We start from the raw sequence: 21,679 nt of genomic DNA, 5'->3' as shown, positions 1-21,679 counted from the left end.
GGTATATACACTCTGTTTACAGGGCTGCCCCAAGAAAGGGATAAGTGAACATCCTGTTAGGGGCCCAGACAGATGAGATGAACCAGATTCATAGGTCCCCCAAAATACTTGGAGCCTGGTGCACAATTAAATGGTTTGGAGCAGATCAGGGTTATGGTTATGTGTAAGAGTGTTTCAACAGGGCATGGCTATTTATAACAACAATAATTTTAAAAACTGAAGCCCACTGTACTTTGGCTTATGACTACTTTAAATTTTAAATCACCAGGTATTTAACCCAGGTCCAGACTCAGACTCAGACTCAAACCAGGCTTTGGTATTTCAGGTACAGAGAGGTCCAAACATGCCATGCCGCATCTTTACTGCCAAACATGGTGTGTTAATATCAAACAGAGCAGTCGTAAACTCCAATTAAACCTGTCCCAGCCAGGACCAACGAAGCAGGAACTTCCTCCAATGAGAACAAAATTTAAACTTAATAGCCTTCGCTACCTTTACATGTTTTCTTCATGTTGTTATCTACTTCATAAAAATAAACTACTTTGATCCTTGTGAAAGCAAAGAGGGGAGAAAGTAATTGTGTGTGTTCCTGGGTAACATATGAAATTCCAACCAAAAAGAGGACAAACTGGATTTGTAACATAAATTATAATTTCAACGGTTTTCTATGCATTTTCCAGGTTAAAAAAAATATAAAAAGAAAAAAATGAGCATGGACAGTCCAGAAGTAATTTTTACATGGCATGCCTTTTTAAATGAACATTCTTCACACGATGGCATATTGTTCATATAAAAGTTCTCTTATTTTAAAAAAGTCCTCACAAAGGCATCCTTCTAGACCAATCCGACCAGTTTCCGTCTGCAAAATAAAAAAAATGATTGCATTTTATTTTACACAAACACAAATAACATTACACAAACAAAACGATTAAGTAAAAAAACAATTAAATGAAAATAATGTGAAGGTACTGCAGAGCATATTTTCTGGTGTTTGTGTAAATGACTCATTTTCAGAAAAGCAAAATAAATTAACAAAATGCACTTTTTGTAATAAGGCAAACATCCCAGGATTATATTAAGACCAATGCCACCTTAAATGCCTTTAAAGAAATACTACATTTTTATACAGATTTCTGATCCAGACCCTCTAACTAATAGGGCTACCATATTTTCAGTTCTTTTACTTAACTGATTGATCACTAAATACACTATAAGATATGCCAGTAAGTTTCAAAGGATCTAGCATCAATGGGCGATCAAGTGCCTTGAAGTTTTGAAAGCTTTATGTGCAAGCTCCTGCTCTTCTAACTTTACTTTCACATCCATCTCAGATGAATCCATGGTCCTGGTCGAACCGAATCAGAATCCTTAAAATTATGTGACTTTTTGTTACATAAACACAGAAGTTAAACATTTTTCCACATGCACAGGGTTCTTTTTATCCCGTCAGTAGCTTGATTTGCATATGCATATTGGATTCGGTTCAGCCATTCAGGGTTCGTCCGAATCCCAAAATAGTGGATTTGGTGCATCCGTATGCGCTTTATAAATAAAGTTATACATACGTACATAAATTTAGAGCAGCTCTTACTGAAAATACTCAAATATAAAGCAAATTTAAGCCCACATCAGGTGTATTTTTACATTTTATATATCTAGATCTGTTCTCTTGACAAGTAACATTTACTAAATAAAAGTAAATAAACTAACTGCATGAAATAATATTGGGAAGAGACTGAGGAAGAGAACTTCTGAGCTTGGGATATAAAACCAAGCAATTCATTAAGTTCTGGACTTACCCTTCGGACAGCTACCATATTGTTGCACACTAGCACACCACCAACAAATTCAGCCTGAATCCCTTCCCGCAAAAGGACTTGTTTGAAATCTGACAGTCGTGGTTCATTCATGAAAACTGACTGGTGTCCTGGGACCTGTAAACAGTAATAAATGCATGTTTACTGCAGCCACAATGAGGGCTTTAAAATGTCTAATTTTTTTTTTGTAATCTTTACTGAGGCAGTGATTTATCATAGCTGTAATTGTATTTTGCACTTGTAAAACTTTATTTATATTGTTCCAGCATTGAATCCTTTTTCCTGCAAATGAAATAGGCATGAGAAGCAAGGATTTGGATAGGTGGCAGTTCTCAATGCTGAGACTGGGCATTATAAACCCATGGAGGAGAATAACATTGTTGCAAAAGTAATTCTATAACGTACAAAAAAGTTAATTTAATGGTAAGCTTCTCCCATAAATAGCAGCACAGAATCATCATCTGGTTGTGCAAATCCCTAGGATTATCACGAAGCATATTTAAGACTATACCGAAATCATTTCTATCTTATAAGTAAAATTATTTTGTAACAGTTATAAGCAGTGCTACGTTTAAGCTTCATTGACACATGATTGATCTAGTGAATCCTAGTCAAGTCACAGTTGCATCTAATGATTGACCTTTGATCGATGCACTAAAGCTGCATTCTCATCCAGCTTCATTAGATAAGAGTGTTAACTATCTCTGGAATAACCTAAACTACTCAAATACTACTTCCATATACAAACACAGGTGATACAGAATATAAGAAATATGCAAACATCATTAGCTAGCTGAGTAGGTAATTTAAACACATAAATAATAAAGAAAAGACATTAGTAATGTCTACAGGCAATGAATGCGCTACTTTGGCACTTTCTACCTTTAATCATGCAAAAGAACATCAACACACTACAACAGCACAGAGCTAAAATATGCACCCCTGAAAAGCACTAACTCCACTGCAGTGTTTCCCCCCAAAGCACAAAACTATGATCATCTCCTAGAACCAGTAATAAAATGACTTGCATGCTGGATACTTCTTGCTGCCGCTCTGTTAAGAATTTTGAAACTGGAGAAAAAAGACATTACAGGTAAAGGATCTATTATCCAAAAACCATTTTAAGCCAATTTTTTTTTTTTTTTAATTTCAGTTATTTCGTTTTTTACTTTAAAAAATAAGACAGTACATTGTACTTGATGGTAAGCAAGCTGCATAAATCCATGTTGGTGGAAAAAAATATGACGATCCAAAAATTCTGGAAAACCCTAGGTCCCAAGCATTCCACATAATAGAGCCCATGCAATTACAATCACTTAACATATATTGCAAACCTCATTGCTTGGTAATGGCTCCAATGTTGGGATGATCTCACTTTCTTCTGAAAACTCTTTGTCATCATCTCCAAACAGGCTTTTAATGGCCTTTTGCTGTGCTATTGCGCTGGCATCCAAAGCTTGAGTATCCACTTGCATTTCTGAATCTTCCCCTTCATCTTTTAATTCCCCTTCTTCTAATATGACCCCGGTGTCTACTTTTGATACTCTCATGTCCAGTACCCCGTCAATCCATGCCAACTCTGTATCTTTAGCTTTGCAGAACTTAAGGGAGCTAACCAAGGAATCTTTCAGTCTTACCTGAACAAAAGAATCAAACTTTTAGATGATTGTATTTACAAAACTCAACCTAGTACAAGCCATGGGATGTGCAGCAAGCACCCATGCATCACATGCACAATTTTAGCATACTCTCCTTTGCAGAACTACTCACACATTGATAAAGAATAACCAGAACATGAAAAACACACAAAATATGGAAAATACCGCTTCTATTGTTTTTCATGTGGTATTGGGTGATCCACATAAAAAAAAAACATCACATGGTATAATAACAATTTTCAAAAAAGACAGTTTCCTATTTAAAGGAACTGTTCAGTGTAAAAATAAAACTGGTTAAACAGGCTGTGCAAAATTAAACAAAAAAATGTTGTCAATAGTTATTTAACCCAAAATGGAATCTATAAAGGCTGGATTGAACAGATGTCTAACATAATAGCTAGAACACTACTCCCTTCTTTTCATCCCTCTAACCATGACAATTAAAGGGGGGGCCACATGGGAGGGACAAAACTATTCAGTCAGCTGGCTTTTGAATCTAACCTGCATGCTCAGGATTAAAAGGATTTATATTTACACTGAACTGTTTCTGTAAAGAAATAATATTGTTTACATAGCGTAACATAAAAAGGAATAATCTTTTGTGCATGCTCACTTGGTAAATGTGTGTTTCACTTGTTGCATCTACAGTTTCATGTAGTTTGGGGGTATAAACTTTAATATCTTTGCCACCAAATGCTCTACAAGCTTCAGCAAGATCCTGAGTTGCATCTGGAGGGCCGTGCACAATAATCAACTGTCTCGGCTTCATTTGGTTTATGATCTTTTTGATGGAGTCACCATCTGAGCGGCCTTCATAATCAATATATGTGACTCTTGCCCTGTTATGGAAGAAAAAGCAAAAGTTTAATATGAAAGACTTCCATACTAAAAGTGAGACTATCATAGGGCATAAAGTATTCACTGCTTTGCACTAAACTACTTGGTACAAATTGTTTTAAAGTCACTAACTTGATTTCCATTGATTCTGTTGCTGAGATACATTTGGTTGGAACATCAGACAGGTCTTGGTCCATTGGCTCTTCTCCATTTGTCAAACCTGACTCTAGCTTAGTCTTTTCATCCTCTGTTGCTTGCAACTCAGGTACTAGGAAATCCTCAGGCCTAACGTTAAAAGTGAAACACAAAACATTGGGGACATTTCTATGGATGCTCTGAATGCAGGATTTGTTCGGATCCCAGCACTTTTTGTAGGATTCGGTTGAATCCTAATTGCAAGGGCACAACAGTCATTAAAAGTGCATAGTTACATAAACATGTATGAGTGAGGTTGTCAAGAACTTTCCTAGCTTCAGAAAGCAAGTCCTGAAATTCAGCACAGTTTCATCACAAAAAAAAGAAAATAAAAATAAACAGCCCTTACTTTATAATTTCACCATATTCATCCCATTTAATCCTCTCTTCTGGTGCAGGAAACATAGGGTAAGACTTCTTTGCCTGTTTGAAGAAGCTGCCTTTTCTGCTGCCCTCATTTTTCATCATCAAGTCATGTTTGGCCTTATGTGATGTGGTCTGATCTATATCCTCCTCAGCATCACTATCATCACTAGAATCCAGGTCTGCCCTGAAAGAATTTATATTTAAGAGTATATGTAAGAGATCATAGTCTACACAGGACAGAACAAACTAATAACTTTAGTTTTTATGGATAGAAAGAAACAATTACTCTTTGGATTGCTCCAGTTTTTTAGCAGCTTCTTTTTTCAGCTTCTCCTTTTCTAAGTACTCTTCAAGCTCCTTCCCTTCCAGTTTTACACGCTTTCTCAGCTAATTGAGAAAAAAAAATTACAGTTAGCAGCACTGATCTCTGCACTCACTCCATTTTCAGACTTGCAGCCATCTGTCACTGCACATATGGAGTGGATTCTAATCCATTTGCATGTTTGAATAGCCTCAAAACTAATGAAAATCTATAACTGATGTACACTGAAAAATTGGGTTACAATTACACTTTTGTTATACAAAAAAAGTTCATGGGTAAAATACCCTTTAAAGGAAACTAATAATCAACAAATATCTTTAAATTAATAAATTACATTTTATCGTAAGACATTCTGCTAAGATTAAATGATGCCAAGATTAATTATTATATACAATCAGGTTTCCACAATTGCGGTATTCTTGATATATCCCAACTACATCGGTGTTGTATTTCAATCCCCTATTTCAGACTGTTATTCTAAAAGGGCCATAAGAATGTAGGAGGGTATTTTGAGAGGACCATAGGGTGGCTGCAAATATCCTTGTATTTATTTTGCACAGATAATACTAGCCTTTAAACCATTTTAAAGAAAAACTACAGCTAAAATCAAAGGGGGGTGCAAAAATGTGATTGATTTTAATCTGGGTATCTGGAAAACTTACATCTCTCTTGTGATTTTAACTTTCGTTCTCTTTTAAGAGTCTTTAAATCAGGATGACGTTTAACTCCAACTAACAATCTGCATCCTGATTACATCTTGGTCTGCATCCAAGCCTAGCCAGCAACCCATCCCGAAAACATTTTTTAGTACATATTTTAGATGCATTTTACTGGCCTAAGGCTACATCCATGACTCACCTCTATGTCAATGATTCGCTCTGACGGGTGATCAATCAGAAAGCGAGCAAGAGTTCCTGGAGTAGTTCTGTAGGTCAGTATAACAGAGTTTTTGGGGTCCTGACACCACTGAATGAAGAGTTCTCTTGAAAATCCACATTCAAGATCAGGCTGGCTTGCAAGAACTACTTTTGGACTTGGCACACGAGCAAGGTCAGAAAAGCCATGACACAAGGTGAGGTGACGAAACTGAAATGGGTTGTTTCTCTTGTCTTCAAAACACCTCATAAGCTTATCACTCATCCATTCCACCTACAAAATTACCAAAAATGTCTTGATCGGGGACAAGTAACAGTGTATTTTTTGTTGCCAAGTTTCTAATTTTCCCACAAACCTGTGATTTTGAGAATTCCACTACATTATAGCTGACATTATTCAGGAGAGCCAAAGAGTAAACCCCAAGTCCAGCATCTTTGGTCCTCCAAATCTGATCAAGCAGCTGCGCAAGTTCAAGGACTCTGCCTGCTGTGTCTACAGCAATAAGAACATTCCCATCTCCTCGCAGAGTTTCCAGGACATTTGCTAAAATGCAGAAAGAGTTAGAAATAGATTTGTGTTTAATAACAAACATATTTTACATAAAAAATATTTAAAAAAATATTATACAATACATAATCAAGTGGTTTTAAAAAGATTATCAGGTACAAACTTAGCAGTTGTTCATCCCTCTGCTTTCTTCTTGGCTGGACATAGGTAGCATTAAAACAGTCAGTAATAAGTAGAGATGGCCTGCTGATCATTTCCAAGGAGCATCCATTTAAATGTCTAAGGACAAAACACAGAGTACCAATTAGCAGCATATGAAATTGAATGCAGAGTACATATGCCAGTTCCATTATCATGTGTATCCCTCTGAGGATGCTAAACTCTAACCCAGGGATCCCCAACCTTTTTTTTTATCCCTGAGCAACATTTCAATGAAAAAAAAGCTGGGGAGCAATACAAGCACAAACACTTTCCTAGTAGGTTACCAATAAGAACTCAGATTGGTTAATTAGTAGCCCAATGTGGACTGGCAGACTACTGCTACTACTGCTGTTTAGCAGTACATATGGTCTGTTTGCCTCAGAAAAAGTCAGAAATTCAAAAATGGGCACCAACTTTGAGGCCACCAGGAGCAACATCCAAAGGGTTGGTGTGCAACATGTTGCTCACGAACCACTGGTTGGGGATCACTGCTCTAACCAAACAACTGCAACCAACAGAAAGCCTTTATAAATTGACACCGCAAACAGCCAATTGCTAATGTGCTAAAATTTAAATATGTTTTCTACATTGTGCACATCTTATTTAATGATAGGGAAATGTTTTCCTGAGATAAAGTATTCCCAAGAGGTCACACAAAGCCCTGATACAAACAGAAGAAACTTACATCTCTCTCTTGTGATTGAAATCCACTGCATACACAATTTCTTCCTCTCCATCTTTCACAATTTTCCATATGGTCCCCCCTATCATGTGACCAGCTGGTAAAGGAGTGATTGACAAGCCATGACCCTTTCCTGCAGAAGAGAGGCAGAGGCAATGTTGTTTTGCCTTATTTAGTCATACATAATTTTATAATAGAATGGCTGAAAAGAATCACTAACAGGAAAAAGCATTTGCTTTTATTCACATAATATCCCACAACAGACAACTGGAGGCAAGGTGCCCCATAAAATGCTTTTTCCAGGTTACTATAAGCTGAGCAACGCTGTACAGCTATGGTCACCCTTTTCACTGCTTCTGAACTGCAGCAACTCAATTAACAAATATGTGTTACATTCAATAATCATTAAATTCAGTGAAGCTGCTGGCATATAACGTAGACCTCCCGGCCTTAGCTCACTCTTTCAGGTCCAGTCTCTTTTTTTTGTAAGATTTTCTTTATTGATTTTTTACAAACAAACCAAAATAGTCTCTCCTTCTTTAACGAGATGTCTGACCCTGATACCCTGGTTAGCGAGTACAACAGTATGCTAACCTCCACCATTGACTCATTTGCACCCCTTCAGCCTAAGCGTACTCCCCTCTACTAATACAAACCAGTTCCTCCTTCCTCAGCCCCCTTCTGCATGCCTTAGCTCTTTTGCTTCCTTAACTGTCTCCGAAGTCTTCCGGCTTCTATTGTCAGCTCCGCTCACCACTTGCTCTCTCTCTGCTTAAACACTGTGCTGCTGAACTTACTCCAGCTCTTACTCACATCTTCAATTCTTCTCTAACTTCTGGAAGTTTCCCCTCTTCGTTCAAACAGGCCTGTGTCAAGCCTATCCTTAAAAAGGCCACGCTGGTCCTGTCCTGTCTCTCTAACTATAGTCCTGTCTTGCTTCTACCGCTTGCCTCCAAAATCTATATTAAATACTGCTGCCAGAATTCTCCTCCTCTCATCCAGGAGAGTTCAGGCCCTTCCCCTGCTAAAGTCCTTATCGTGGCTTCCTATTAAACAAAGAATATCTTACTAACTCCTTCTCTTAACCTTCAAAGCCCTCTATTCCTCTGCCCCTCACTACATCTCCTCTCTTGTGTCTCCGTACATTCCTGGCCGACTCCTTCGTTCCTCGCAAAGCAACCGCTTGGTTGCGCCCCCCACTATTACTGCACGTTCCCACCTTAAACCTTTCTGCCTTGCTGCCCCTTACATTTGGACTGCCCTCTCTGATTTCCTCCGGAGAGAATCCTCCCTAAGTTTTTTTTAAAACTAAACTTAAAGACTATCTTTTGGAGCACTCACCCAGCACCTGATCTGGGAACTAGCACTTATATTGCATTGTCACCCACTGTGACCTACTGCACTTATATTTGCCTATTTGTGTCTGTAAGTTACCCTCCCATATAGATTGTAAGCTCTACGGGGCAGGGACCTCCATCCTCTTGTGTCTTTGACTCTTAACTTATTGCAACTGTATCTTGTATTTATTGTTATACTTTGTATTTATCTGTTATTATTTTAATAACCCCCTGTTGTATTAATCTATTCTTCTGTACAGCACTGTGTACATAAGTAGCGCTTTATAAATAGAGATATACATACATACTTTAAAAAACAAAAATCCCACTGTTTATACATACCTTTCAAATGCACAATTTGGGAATATTTTAATTGCTGGATTTTATCGAATGCACAATCAACATCATCAAGAGAGAAAAGACTGAAATCCTCAGTGTTGTGACGAGACTGAAACATAAGAGATTTGTTTTAGTGTGTAAACATAATGGCATATTAACAAATGTGATAGTATTAATATATACCTGATATAAGTCATACATAAACATCTGACCCATCTTGTACACTGGAATAGTAGAATATATGGCACAGTTCAACCCCAGCTTTCCAACAGCATAGGGCAGAGCCCCCAGGTGCAATGGATCAGGATGCGATAAGAGGACTGCATCCACCTGATGGACATATCTGCAAAAAAAAAAAAAAAAAAAAAAAATTATATACATACATACATACATACATACAGTTGGCACCCCAGAAATTTTTCCAGAAAATCAAGTATTTCTCACAGAAAAGTATTGCAGTAACACATGTTTTGCTATACACATGTTTATTCCCTTTGTGTGTACTGGAACTGAACAAAGAAGGGAGGAAAAAAAGCAAATTGGACACAATGTCACACAAAACTCCAAAAATGGGCAGGACAAAATTATTGGCACCCTTTCAAAATAGTGGATAAATAAGATTGTTTCAAACATGTGATGCTCCTTTAAACTCACCTGGGGCAAGTAACAGATGTGGGCAATATAAAAATCACACCTGAAAGCAGATGAAAAGGAGAGAAGTTCCCATAGTCTTTGCATTGTGTGTCTGTGTGTGCCACACTAAGCATGGACAACAGAAAGAGGAGAAGAGAACTGTCTGAGGACTTGAGAACCAAAATTGTGGAAAAATATCAACAATCTCCAGAGATCTAGATTTGCCTTTGTCCACAGAGCGCAACACTATCAAGAAGTTTGCAACCCATGGCACTGTAGCTAATCTTTCTGGGCGTGGGCGGAAGAGAAAAATTGATGAAAGGTTGCAACGCAGGATAGTCCGGATGGTGGATAAGCAGCCCCAAACAAGTTCCAAAGAAATTCAAGCTGTCCTGCAGGCTCAGGGAGCATCTGTTTCAGCGCGAACTATCCGTCGAAATTTAAATGAAATGAAACGCTATGGCAGGAGACCCAGGAGGACCCCACTGCTGACACAGAGACATAAAAGAGCAAGACTACAGTTTGCAAAAATGTACTTGAGTAAGCCACAATCCTTCTGGGAAAACGTCTTGTGGACAGATGAGACCAAGATAGAGCTTTTTGGTAAAGCACATAATTCTACTGTTTACCGAAAACAGAAAGAGGCCTACAAAGAAAAGAACACAGTACCTACAATGAAATATGGTGGAGGTTCACTGATGTTTTGGGGTTGTTTTGCTGCCTTGCATGTGTGCAAGTCATCATGAAATCTAAAGATTACCAAAGGATTTCGGGTCGCACTGTAGAGCCCAGTGTTAGAAAACTGGGTTTGCGTCCGAGATCTTGGGTCTTCCAGCAGGACAATGACCCCAAACATACGTCAAAAAGCACCCAGAAATGGATGGCAAAAAAACGCTGGAGAGTTCTGAAGTGGCCAGCAATGAGTCCAGATCTAAATCCCATTGAACATCTGTGGAGAGATCTTAAAATTGCTGTTGGGAAAAGGTGCCCTTCCAATAAGAGAGACCTAGAGCAGTTTGCAAAGGAAAAGTGGTCCAAAATTCCTGGTGAGAGGTGTAAGAAGCTTATTGATGGTTATAGGAAGCGACTGATTTCAGTTATTTTTTCCAAAGAGTGTGTAACCAAATATTAAGTTAAGGGTGCCAATAATTTTGTCCAGACCATTTTTGGAGATTTGTGTGACATTATGTCCAATTTGCTTTTTTTCCTCCCTTTTTCGTTCTGTCCCAATACACACAAAGGGAATAAACATGTGTAACTGCAATACTTTTCTGGGAGAAATACTTGATTTTCTGGAAAAATTTCTGGGGTGCCAACAATTTTGGCCATGACTGTATAAGAACCACCAAAGAGGAGCACTCCCAAAACTAATGTAGCAACTTGCCTGGGTGCTGGTAAATATGTTAAATAGAAAATCATAGTACTACCGCACTTAACAGGAATACTTGTGAAAAATCTATATTTATTGAAAAAAATCAGGTGTTTTGAACACCAACTGTGCTCTTTCTCAAGGAGACCTTTATCCCCTTAGCAAAGGTCTCAAGGAAGACCGAAACGTTAAAATAACAAATAAACAATATCTTTACACTGTACTTTCAAGCCCTGTGAGTGCCTTGATTTATATGACATTCTATATTACTTTTTTGTGGCGTGCACCAAGACATTTTCTCCAATCAGTGAGTGCAACTATTTTTGTGTTTCTTTATATAAAAAGAAAGCAAATAGGAGCCAAAAATGTTGGCACCCCTCAGTGAGTTAACCTTTTGCTCTCCTTCTACTGAAAAAATGTCTTTTTGACTCCAGCTGTACAGCAAGTACATTGTAAACATACTGCAATGGCATACATTTTATATATGTATTATGCATACTTTTTGACAGAGTCAATGATATCCATGGAAAAATTCTCATCCCAGCCACAGTCCAAGAGAAACCGGAATTCATCAACCTGAAGAAGATAACAAACTGCAGATTCTTCCTGGGCGCCGGCCAAGGTAGTTAGCTTAATGATGGATGTCATTTTTTTCAGATGCTACAGATCTATTAGAATGCATACAAAAGCACTGTTATATTATGTGCAGATAAGCTGCTGCATGCAAACATTAATGAAGCAAAGTATATGGTTATTTTCATAATCTTCTTGAGGATATCTATTGACACTAAAGAAAAACACTTAAGGATCAGATGAACACACTGCATTGTATAGGACAGTAATGTAATGTAATTTAATGACCAGGGGATGGGGGTTTGACTGCTTCAGTGTCTGCCTTTCAAGTGGGCTCTAAAATGGTGCAGCCTAAAGCCCAACAGGGACTCAGTGGGCTCTCTGTCTGCCCTATTACCCACAGACCTTTGCAAGGCTTGCAGCGACAAACTGCATATGGCACAGGTAAAGATAGGGCTCTGTTGCAAACTTTCAACTGGGAAAATTCACTTGGACCCTTAAGACTTTATTTACTCCCAGTGTATTCACGTTTGTGCGCCTTTACTGAAGGGCTAGGTAATACATTCCACAATAACCATTTCCTGGGCACTAAACAACCCCTCTGCTAGACTTCTCAGCACTAGTCTATGTTCCCTATTTCAGGTAATTGGATAACCTGAAAAAAATAAGTATCTGTTTAAATGCAGTAACATGTATATTCTCAATGTCTCATTATAACAAAACCCCTACAATGCTGTAGCAGTTCTTAATGGGATAGTACCACTAAATGTAAAGTAAAGTTGGTTAAGTCTGGGCTCCCCTGCCCTAAACTTTCAGAACCTTTCTGTGCTTGCCTGAACTGGCCCCTACCGAAAATTCTGACCACCAGCCTAAACTCATTATTAGCCTGACATCTTACGTCTGAGTCACACAAAACTGCCAGTTTCAGTCACTTTGCTGCAGGAGCAGCCTGCAATGTATCTAATAAGCTCTCAGCACAAGTCTCACTCTCTAAGTGTCCCGCTCTACGTCTCTTCTCCCGTTCCGCTAACCTGCAACAGCCTTTCAAATCCCATATGAGCCTCCAACATTTTACCTTTCGCGCCGATAAGAGAAATGCCCACTAGCTCGCTTTCGCAACTACATACGAGCCCACCAGTCCCTCTGAAGACCCCATGTGAAGTACTATGCCAACAACAATCAACGACTAGCATTGGATGAAACCGGCGCCATCTTCCTTGTGCGCATGACCGGGGTGCGCAGAAGGAACAATCCATTTCAAGCGGAAAGGGGGAGTGATTGTATAAAGTCTAACAACTTTAACAGTATTACTTCACAAAACGTTCCTTTTACGATTAATAGTGTCTAACGTATGGGAATATTTTTAGCAGTTTAGCCAGCTTTCCCTTTCATACAGGGCATATAAGGTGTCCCTAGACTTTAAAATATTGGTAGCGTCCGCTGCCCTCTGTGTGTTTCCTTGCTTCCTTGCTGGCTGGTTGGTGTAACTGCTGTTCCCATCCGAAAGGTAAGAGTGCGAGACTTGGGGTCCTCTAGGTGACTAGGCCCAGATGCATGTTAACTTGGGGGTCATGAATCTGAGAGAGAATGCAGTAGTATAAACATAGGCACATAGATGTCCCTTGAAATAAATCTTTTTAATGGAAACAAAGGAAATGTAATAGTTATCAGTAGAATTGTAGGTAATAGAAATAGTGAGGGAACATGTACTGAATAATACACTGGGGAGGGGGTCACAATACGTTAGACACCCCACGATTCTTCAATAGCTTACCTTTTTACCTGGACCAGTACTCCTGTTTGGAAAAAAATTGCATTGGACTAGGGAACATTTTTACCCAGTGCTGTGCAGCCATGTTTTCAGTATTTCCCAGGACTCAGTAGTAAAATGTTACCATTGTGCACATGCATAAGTCAGAGTTGTAACAAAAGGGAGCCTTTGGAAAATAAAGGTAAAAGTAAATTGGGTAAAATAAATAGACTGCACAAAATAAAAAATATTTCTAATATAGTTACTTAGGCAAACATGTTAAATCCAGCCTTTATAGATTACCTTTTGCCTAACTATATTAGAAATATGTTTTATTTTGTTCAGTCTACATAAAAAGGCAATATTTACTGATATACCACTTTTCTTACCTTGCTTAATAGCTCACTTATTCGGGTTGCATTTTCATTAAAAACATTTAGTTTTCCTTTACATATTCAGGTTACTAGCAACCACCTCTAATTCTGTGTGCTGTTTCTTTGAAGTATGTGCTGTATGGTCATATGTGGGTCTGTTGCACAAAGGACCACTATATGGTCATGTGTGCGTTTGCTGCACATATAGCAACTTAAAGGAAAAAGAAAGTCAAAGTCACTTGGGGGTGCCAAAATGTTAGGCACCCCAAGTGACTTTGACCACCTACCTTTTACCCCGGGCTGGTGCCCCTGTGAGGAGAGAACAGCACCAGCCCGGGGTAGCTGCCGGCGCTTACTTCTTCCTGACTCGCTGCGCGCGCATGCGCAGTAGAGTGAAAAGCCGAACTTAAGCATTAAAGTCGGCTTTTCACTCTAATGCGCATGCGCCCACCGCTGGCATTTCAGCAATGGAAGCAGGAAGAAGGAAGCGATCTGCTCCAGGTACCCCGGGCTGGTGCTGTTTTCTCCTAACAGTCACTTGGGGGTGCCTAACATTTTTGCCTAACACTTCACTGATGTGCGTCTGAACCTCTTGCTCAGGGAGTTCCAAAACAATAGATTGGGTGAGATTTAGGGACAGATTTATCAAAATGTGAGTTTAGAGCTTATTACATAAAAACTCACCCCGATTTTTTTCATTCCTATAGGATTTTTAGTGTACTTATAAATGGGAGAAAGTTGAAAATGCTTCTAAAAATCCCATAGAAATTAATACAACGTGGGTGAGTTTTTATGTATTAAGTTCTAAACTCACATTTTGATAAATCTGCCCCTTAGTGTTAAAGTTTTTGTAGTAATGTATACACCCAGAACGGTATAAGAAGGTCAATGATCGTAGGACCATTTTATATATCGAATAAAGCTCTTTTAAAGGAACAGCAACACCAAAAAATAAAAGAGCTTTAAAGTAATAAAAATATAATGCCCTGCACTGGTAAAACTGGTGTGTTTGCTACAGTAACACTACTATAATTTATATAATAAGCTGCTGTGTAGCCACGGGGGCAGCCATTCAAGCTGGAAAAAAGGAGAAAAGGCACAGGTTACATAGCAGATAACAGATAAGTTCTGTAGAATACTATAGTGTTTTATCTGTTATCTGCTATGTGCCTGTGCCTTTTCTCCTTTGAATGGCTGCCTCCATGGCTACATAGCAGCTTATTTATATAAATTATAGTAGATTTTCTGAAGTAAACACACAACTTTTACCAGTGCAGGGCAGCAGCACATTATATTTTAGTTACTTTTATACACTTTCATTTTTTGGTGTTACTGTTCCTTTAAAGGAGAACTAAAGCTAAATTAAAGAAGTAGGGCAGCAATGGTGTACATTGTTTTGGCTTTGACACCAGCAAATGGCAATCACAGCCCTTTTGGCAGGGAAGATCTCTGCCGCTAAATTTGCCCCCAGTAGCTTCCCATCTTCTGCTGCTACACTGCACATATTCTGTGCTACTGTCAGTTACCTGAGCTTAGGGACTCGCTCACAATGTCACAATATAAGGCTGATTTAGTAATTAATTCAGAATATTAGTACATATAATCAGCTCTGTAGCATTAGCTTTTCTGACAGGCAAACCTCATTTTCTACTTAATAATTTGTGCATGTGAGTGTCACTGATACTCCTAACAAAATCAAATATGGATAGCTCCTGTGACAACTTTAAAGGCCTGGATCATTATTATTATACAGATGCTGAACCTCTTGGCTGGGGCAATATGTTTATGATTAAAATGAATATGGCTAGAAATAGCATATTTTTTAAGTTTTAGTTCTTTTTTAACTAATGGGGTTCTTGGCCATATTTTTGACCACAAAGTGGGATGATAAAATTAAAAACATTAACCTAACAGTCTGATATGTAAAATTTAGAATATTTGCATATAGGGACACACTAAATCCCAAACACTTAAGATCACTTGACTTTGGTCACGCAATAAGGTGATCACAATTTTTTTTCTGTATGCACGGTTCTTTTTGACCCTTGGTGCAAATGCAGATTGGCTTTGGATTTGGTTTCGGATTTGCCGAATCCTTCATGAAAGATTTGGGACTCAACTGAATCCCAAAATAGAGGATTCTATGCATCTCTAATAAACACTATTATTTAACCCACGTAGTAAAAATACATTTTGTTGAGTTTGATGTACACTGATTTATTTGGTTTATACATTTTCATTATTTTAATTTTGTCATTAATTATCCACTTTTTATTTCTTGTAATTACTTTTTTGCAGTTGCCATGGTAAACCTTGCAGGAATTCTGCGAGATCACTGGGTCAATGTGCTTATTCCTGTTGGATTTGTGATTGGATGGTATTTAGACAGGAGGAATGATGAAAAGTTAAGTACATTCAGGAACAAAAGCATGCTGTACAAAAGGTAAGATTGCTTTTACAAAATATGACTAAAGTTGCCCAAGAAAATAAATAGTCATTCCTCATTAAAACATACAATTTATTTCCAATTGCTTTTCCACACTGAAAAGAATAGTCCAAATTCTTTCTACCTGCAAGCGATTTGCATTTAGCTACAGGTTGTTTAACAGATTTTCTGCCAAAGATAGTAAAATCTACAGGACCAGCTGTCAGGGGCCTAATTGTCAGGTTTGTAGATTTGATGTTTTCAGGAATTCTATATCTGTAAGCTTTTAGAGGAGTTTCTTGCATGTACAGCAAGTTTCACATTGCCCCACTGCATCTCAATGGGATTTAGATCTGGGCTTTGATTTGGTAATTCCAAAAGCCTCCATTTGTTTTCTGCCAATTCTTGGTTGCTTTACTGGAATATTTGGGTCACTGGATTATATGATGGCCAGCTGGACAGGCAGCAATGCAGCCCAAAACCATAACCTTTTAATTACCATGCTTTAAATGTAGATATCAGCAGTGCTGACAATTATCTGTAGGTCCAATGATAAAATTAAAAGTTTTTAGAAACTTCTTACAAAATCTTATATTCTGCTCACAGGGACAGCCTGGCCTGGGCATTTGGCAGTTGTTTGAAATATTTTTCATTGCAAAGTGTTTAAAAAAGATTGCCAATCAATTAGATGTTAGGTGTAACTGATACAATTTATTAAAATAACTTCCTAGACTAATATGTATATATAATCTTCTATTTAAAGGCCTCAGGGAGCTCTTCCAATCTAGGCATGGGGAGACCACTCACTTTAACAATAAAGAACAAGCTAAATGAGGTTTATATAGGACAACTTTCTCCAAGAACCTCTCTAACTATAGAAGCACCAGATTTTTCATCAGCAGTAGGGGGACACAAGTGGACGTATACCACCCGGGGGCAGGAATGACCCCATATATGTTTATCATTTGGACCTGGTGCACTTGATTCTAATTTCACATTTGCATTTATGATTATTTAAATTACACACATGAACTACACACTCTCTAAATGGTGCATGATATTTGATTTATTATATCGCCTTTAGCTATTAACTGTACATATTAACAAAGATTATTCAGTTAAAAAGGCATCCAACAAAATCAGTCAAGTAAATTAGGCTTTTTTTATTTTATTTGGGGTTGGCAAAGGTATCAGAACTTTTCTTGGCCAATCTCTTGGCAGAATTTTACAGCTGGGCCACAAGGAGCATAAAGTGGGCAATTTATCTGAACTGTCCAGGCATCAGGTTATGTAGGGGTCCTGATATGGTCATGGGACAAATTTAAAGAGTCAAGAAACCATGACCCACCTGCTTCTTTTGAGATCCAGTTGTTTGACACACAAGCAGTGAACCTGATTCTTTAACTTACGTCTAACCAGCCTATATGGCTTCTGGTTATGATAAAGCACATCACAAGGAAATCAATCTGTACATAAACCCGAATGCAGACTTCATTTAAATGTGATTTGCAGACAGCCCACAGCAGCTTATTTTATCATTGATTATGTGTGTCAGTAGGCAGATTATTACCCTGCAACACATTTCTTTAGCGGTCAGAAAAAAACAGTGCTCACTATATGGTCTAAGGGTAATTCAGAGTGAATCTGAATCACACTGACAGTAAAAACATTTACTTGTGTAATCTTGTAAGGATGTCTCTTCCGTCTTTTTCAAGTGATTGCACAAGTAATTTGTTTTACCAGCAGCCTGTCACTTGACAGCATTGGGGCCTTAAAGTTTCCATTTATTAAAAATGGGGGCGATTTAAACGTATTTTGCTCCCTCCCACACAGCTGCAAAATGCTTGAAATTGCCCTGTGTGCCATTACATTAGGAGTCCTGTTAAAGATATTAGATTTCTTTTACAAAGTCATCTGATAAATCAAAATATTACTTTAGAAATTGTTTTTATAAAGATCAGATGTGAAAATATCACAAATGAGTCTCAATGGTTCTTTAGCTTGACAAACTTAAAATGCAGATTTGCATGAAGCAATTAACGATTATATTCATTGGTGGGTGCCTAACATAGGCACCTCCAGTGAATAAAACTTGCTTTTCCTTCAATAGATATATAAGCCTTTTAAAATCCCATAAAATTATAAAACCTTTCTCCTTGCATGCCGATTAATTTAGTTTCTCTATTACAGCTAGTTCCACAAGAGCTGCTCTTTTACTGACTTACTTGTCTAGCGCTCCTCCCCTGTTTTTCATTTTGAACACTTTTCTCTCTGACTATGAAGACCCTTAAAGAGGTGCCTACTGGGCATGCATACTGTCTCTGCTCCAATGGAAATCAATAAGGCTTGTGCAGTAGACACCTCTTTGAGGTCATCATATTCAGAGAAAGGGGGAGTGCTTAGAAAGCAAAAGGGGTGGAGCTTCATGCTAGACAAGGAAATGACAAAATAACTGCTGTTCAGCTGCTTGTAATAGAGAAACAAAATTAATCTGCTTGCAGGGAGAAAGGTATGTTATTCTGGGGGTATTTAGAGTAATTTTAGAGGTTTTTTTTTTTTTTTTTTGTTTTTTTAAAGTGCACTTAGGGGCACATTTATGAACACTTGAACCTTCATATCTCCAAACCATGCAAGAGTCCCCAAACTCTCACATGGTTTCTTCATCCAATGGGCCGATTCATGCAAATCGGGTTTTTCTTTTCCCTGACCAAAAAATAAAAAGCTTGGCACCTAAAACCTGCTGAACTTTTTATCTTTTGGTTTGGGAAAACCATTTAATCATTAATCGGGCTATTCGGATGAAGAAACCACGCAAGAGTTTCATAAATGTGCCCCTTATTCTTTAAGTAAGTACAGAGAACAAAAATAGATGAACACATACTGCTTTCAAAAGCAATTACATTTACAAATACTTGAAAGTTGCTTTGATTTATATTTTGCAAAATCATATATTTTGGATGGAGATCCCTCAGTGTTATTAAAGTGTTTTGTTTTTCTTTTCCCTCTACAGAGAATTGAAACCTGGTGAAGAAGTCACATGGAGATAAAGACCTTTATTAACCAAAAATCATCATCTTAAATAAAATATCTTTGCCGACTACATTTACTGATAACTTTACTGTGGAATTTTCTATACATCCATTAGGGTTTATCTAAAACAAAAAAATGCCATGGAAATATATAATATAATGTTGTTAAAGTGAAAGTTCACCTTAAAATTAAAAAAGGGGGTATATATTACTTTTAAAGAAAAACTATAAGCCAAGAATGAATACTTAACCAAAACCAAACTAGTCCGAACTCACGGACAACTTTCTATATGTATTGTCCGTGAGTTCGGACTAGGTCTTCAGACTGGTACGTTAGCTCCACTTCAGTTTGTACAATTATATATATATATATATATATATATATATATATATATATATATATATATATATATATATATATATATATATATATATATATATGTGTGTAAATATTGCCCTTTTACATCCTTTCCCTTGATCCACCATTTAGTGATGGGCTGTGTGCTCCCTCAGAGATCACATTACCAGAAATAATGCAGCTCTAACTCTAACAAGAAGAAGTGTGGAAGCAAAAGACAGAACTCTGTCCCTTCATTGGCTGATGTGGCCTAGCTTGTATGTGTGCCTTGGCTTGTTTGTGTGCACTGTGAATTCTATGATTCCAGGAGGCAGCCCTTGATTCTTAAAATGGCAATTTTCTAATTAGGAGTACCCAATAGTGTATACTACTAAAAAAAGTATATTTTTATTTAAATGGTTTATTAAGATGAAGTAGGGTTTTATGGCAATACATTTTTATAGAGACCAACATTGTTTGGGGGGGGGGGGGGCTATATTTTTCCTTTCCTGCCATACAACCAATGTGAAATATGGGATGCCTAGCTTGCTTTATGAAATGTTGCCTGACAAATATTTCTAACAACCAGAAGAAAACCAACTGGCACAATCGCCAGTGGTATATAGTGTTAATATGTGTACTTACATTAATTACATATTACAAGCATCAATAAGAGTTATGCCTGTCAAGGGGGGGGGGGGGGGGGGTAGTGTAGTCCAGGTAGCTGCTGGGTGAGCACTTTATAATCTATACCAGGCCACTGGTGTATACTGAATTAGTGTGTGTGTGTGTATATATATATATATATATATATATATGAGTCCACATGACAGCACCACACTCCAAAGATTGTTACTATGTAGCTGCCCCTGTGCACAGAATACCATATAGATACCAAATCAAACACAACCAGCACCAAGGGTCTTGTGGTTCAAACAAATTCGGAACGGCTACGAAAAACTCGCGTTTTTTTGCGCAAATCATATTGGTAACGAAAAATTTGCGACAATTTTCCGAAAAAATCGCAAAATACCGATCATTACGAAAAAAACGCAATCGGACGCATTCGGCCCGTTCGTGGGTTAGTAAATGTGCCCCCTAGTGTTGACCACCCCAAAGTAGCGTATCCTTAGATTTATGGCCAGCTTAAAGAAAAGGTAAAAACTAAGTAAGGGTAAAGGTCTATGTAAATACAGCCAGAAAAGCTGCACTGAGTCCTCTATCAAAAGAAACACAGGATTTCTTGTCTCCTTTTTTTTTGTAAACATGTTTTTTGGTATCAGACTTCCTCTCTCAGAAAAATCCATCATTCCAGGGGCAAGAGACTGTGCAGCTATCTCCTTTCTCCTGCTCCCCCTCCCTTAAAGGAACAGTAACACCAAAAAATTAAAGTGTATAAAAGTAATAACAATATAATGTACTGTTGCCCTGCATTGCTACAACTGGTGTGTTTGCCTCAGAAAGACTACTATAGCTTATATAAGTAAGCTGCTATGTAGCCATGGAGGAAGCCATTCAAAGGAGAAAAGGCACAGGCACATAGCAGATAACAGATAAAACACTATTGTATTCTACAGAACTTATCTGTTATCTGCTATGTAACCTGTGCCTTTTCTCCTTTTTTCCAGCTTGAATGGCTGCCCCCATGGCTACACAGCAGCTTATTATATATTAGCTTTTCTGTAGCAAAAACACCAGTTTTTTGCAGAGCAACAGCACATTATATTTTAATTACTTTAAAACACTTTAATTTTTTGATGTTACTGTTCCTTTAAGAATTCATAAAACTCACTTGCCCCTCCCTAAGTAATGTGTAATCTGAGCTACCAGCCTCTAAAGCTGCAGCAGGAAGCTATGAAGACCAAGCTAAAACGACAGCTGCAATCTTAAACAAACGGAGGGAGCTTCTAGCACTTTACTCAGGTATGGCATTCTAGGTGTAACGTTCTTGGTGGCACTAGGGTTGCCACCTCTGCCAGCTTTCTTAGCCGGGCGGGGGTGATATCACTGGGGCTGGGAGGAGGCGGAGCTGTGCTGTCGCAGGGCTATGGC

At 38.1% G+C, this 21,679-nt stretch overlaps 2 protein-coding genes across 2 annotated transcripts; one reads left to right on the top strand and one right to left on the bottom strand.

Annotated features, from left to right (window-relative positions):
• Nucleotides 1-633: 633 nt before the first annotated feature.
• Nucleotides 634-12,935, bottom strand: cpsf2 (cleavage and polyadenylation specific factor 2). The gene is given in 15 exon segments (NM_001126980.1): nucleotides 634-859; nucleotides 1,800-1,934; nucleotides 3,152-3,454; nucleotides 4,089-4,314; nucleotides 4,445-4,597; nucleotides 4,857-5,057; nucleotides 5,160-5,260; nucleotides 6,054-6,344; nucleotides 6,427-6,614; nucleotides 6,742-6,857; nucleotides 7,465-7,594; nucleotides 9,141-9,246; nucleotides 9,321-9,480; nucleotides 11,639-11,807; nucleotides 12,788-12,935. Coding segments are annotated over 14 exon segments (2,352 nt in total). The 5' UTR covers nucleotides 11,788-11,807; nucleotides 12,788-12,935; the 3' UTR covers nucleotides 634-766.
• A 132-nt stretch (nucleotides 12,936-13,067) lies between these two features.
• ndufb1 (NADH:ubiquinone oxidoreductase subunit B1) lies at nucleotides 13,068-19,363 on the top strand. The gene is made up of 3 exons (XM_002933205.5): nucleotides 13,068-13,219; nucleotides 16,135-16,279; nucleotides 19,272-19,363. The coding sequence occupies exons 2-3, from the start codon at nucleotides 16,140-16,142 to the stop codon at nucleotides 19,306-19,308; spliced, it is 177 nt and encodes a 58-aa protein (XP_002933251.1). The 5' UTR covers nucleotides 13,068-13,219; nucleotides 16,135-16,139; the 3' UTR covers nucleotides 19,309-19,363.
• Nucleotides 19,364-21,679: the final 2,316 nt, after the last annotated feature.

This window comes from Xenopus tropicalis, chromosome 8 (assembly GCF_000004195.4).
Source record: "Xenopus tropicalis strain Nigerian chromosome 8, UCB_Xtro_10.0, whole genome shotgun sequence".
NCBI classification, from domain to species: Eukaryota; Metazoa; Chordata; class Amphibia; order Anura; family Pipidae; genus Xenopus; species Xenopus tropicalis.
Note: the sequence above shows the minus strand (reverse complement) of the source record. Positions and strands in the feature narration are given on the sequence as shown.

Excerpts from the sequence above, each read along its gene's own strand:
- ndufb1 (XM_002933205.5), top strand. The coding sequence starts at position 16,140 with ATGGTAAACCTTGCAGGAATTCTGCGAGATCACTGGGTCAATGTGCTT. Across the intron at positions 16,280-19,271 it reads AAAAGCATGCTGTACAAAAG|AGAATTGAAACCTGGTGAAG; the intron begins GTAAGATTGCTT and ends TTCCCTCTACAG.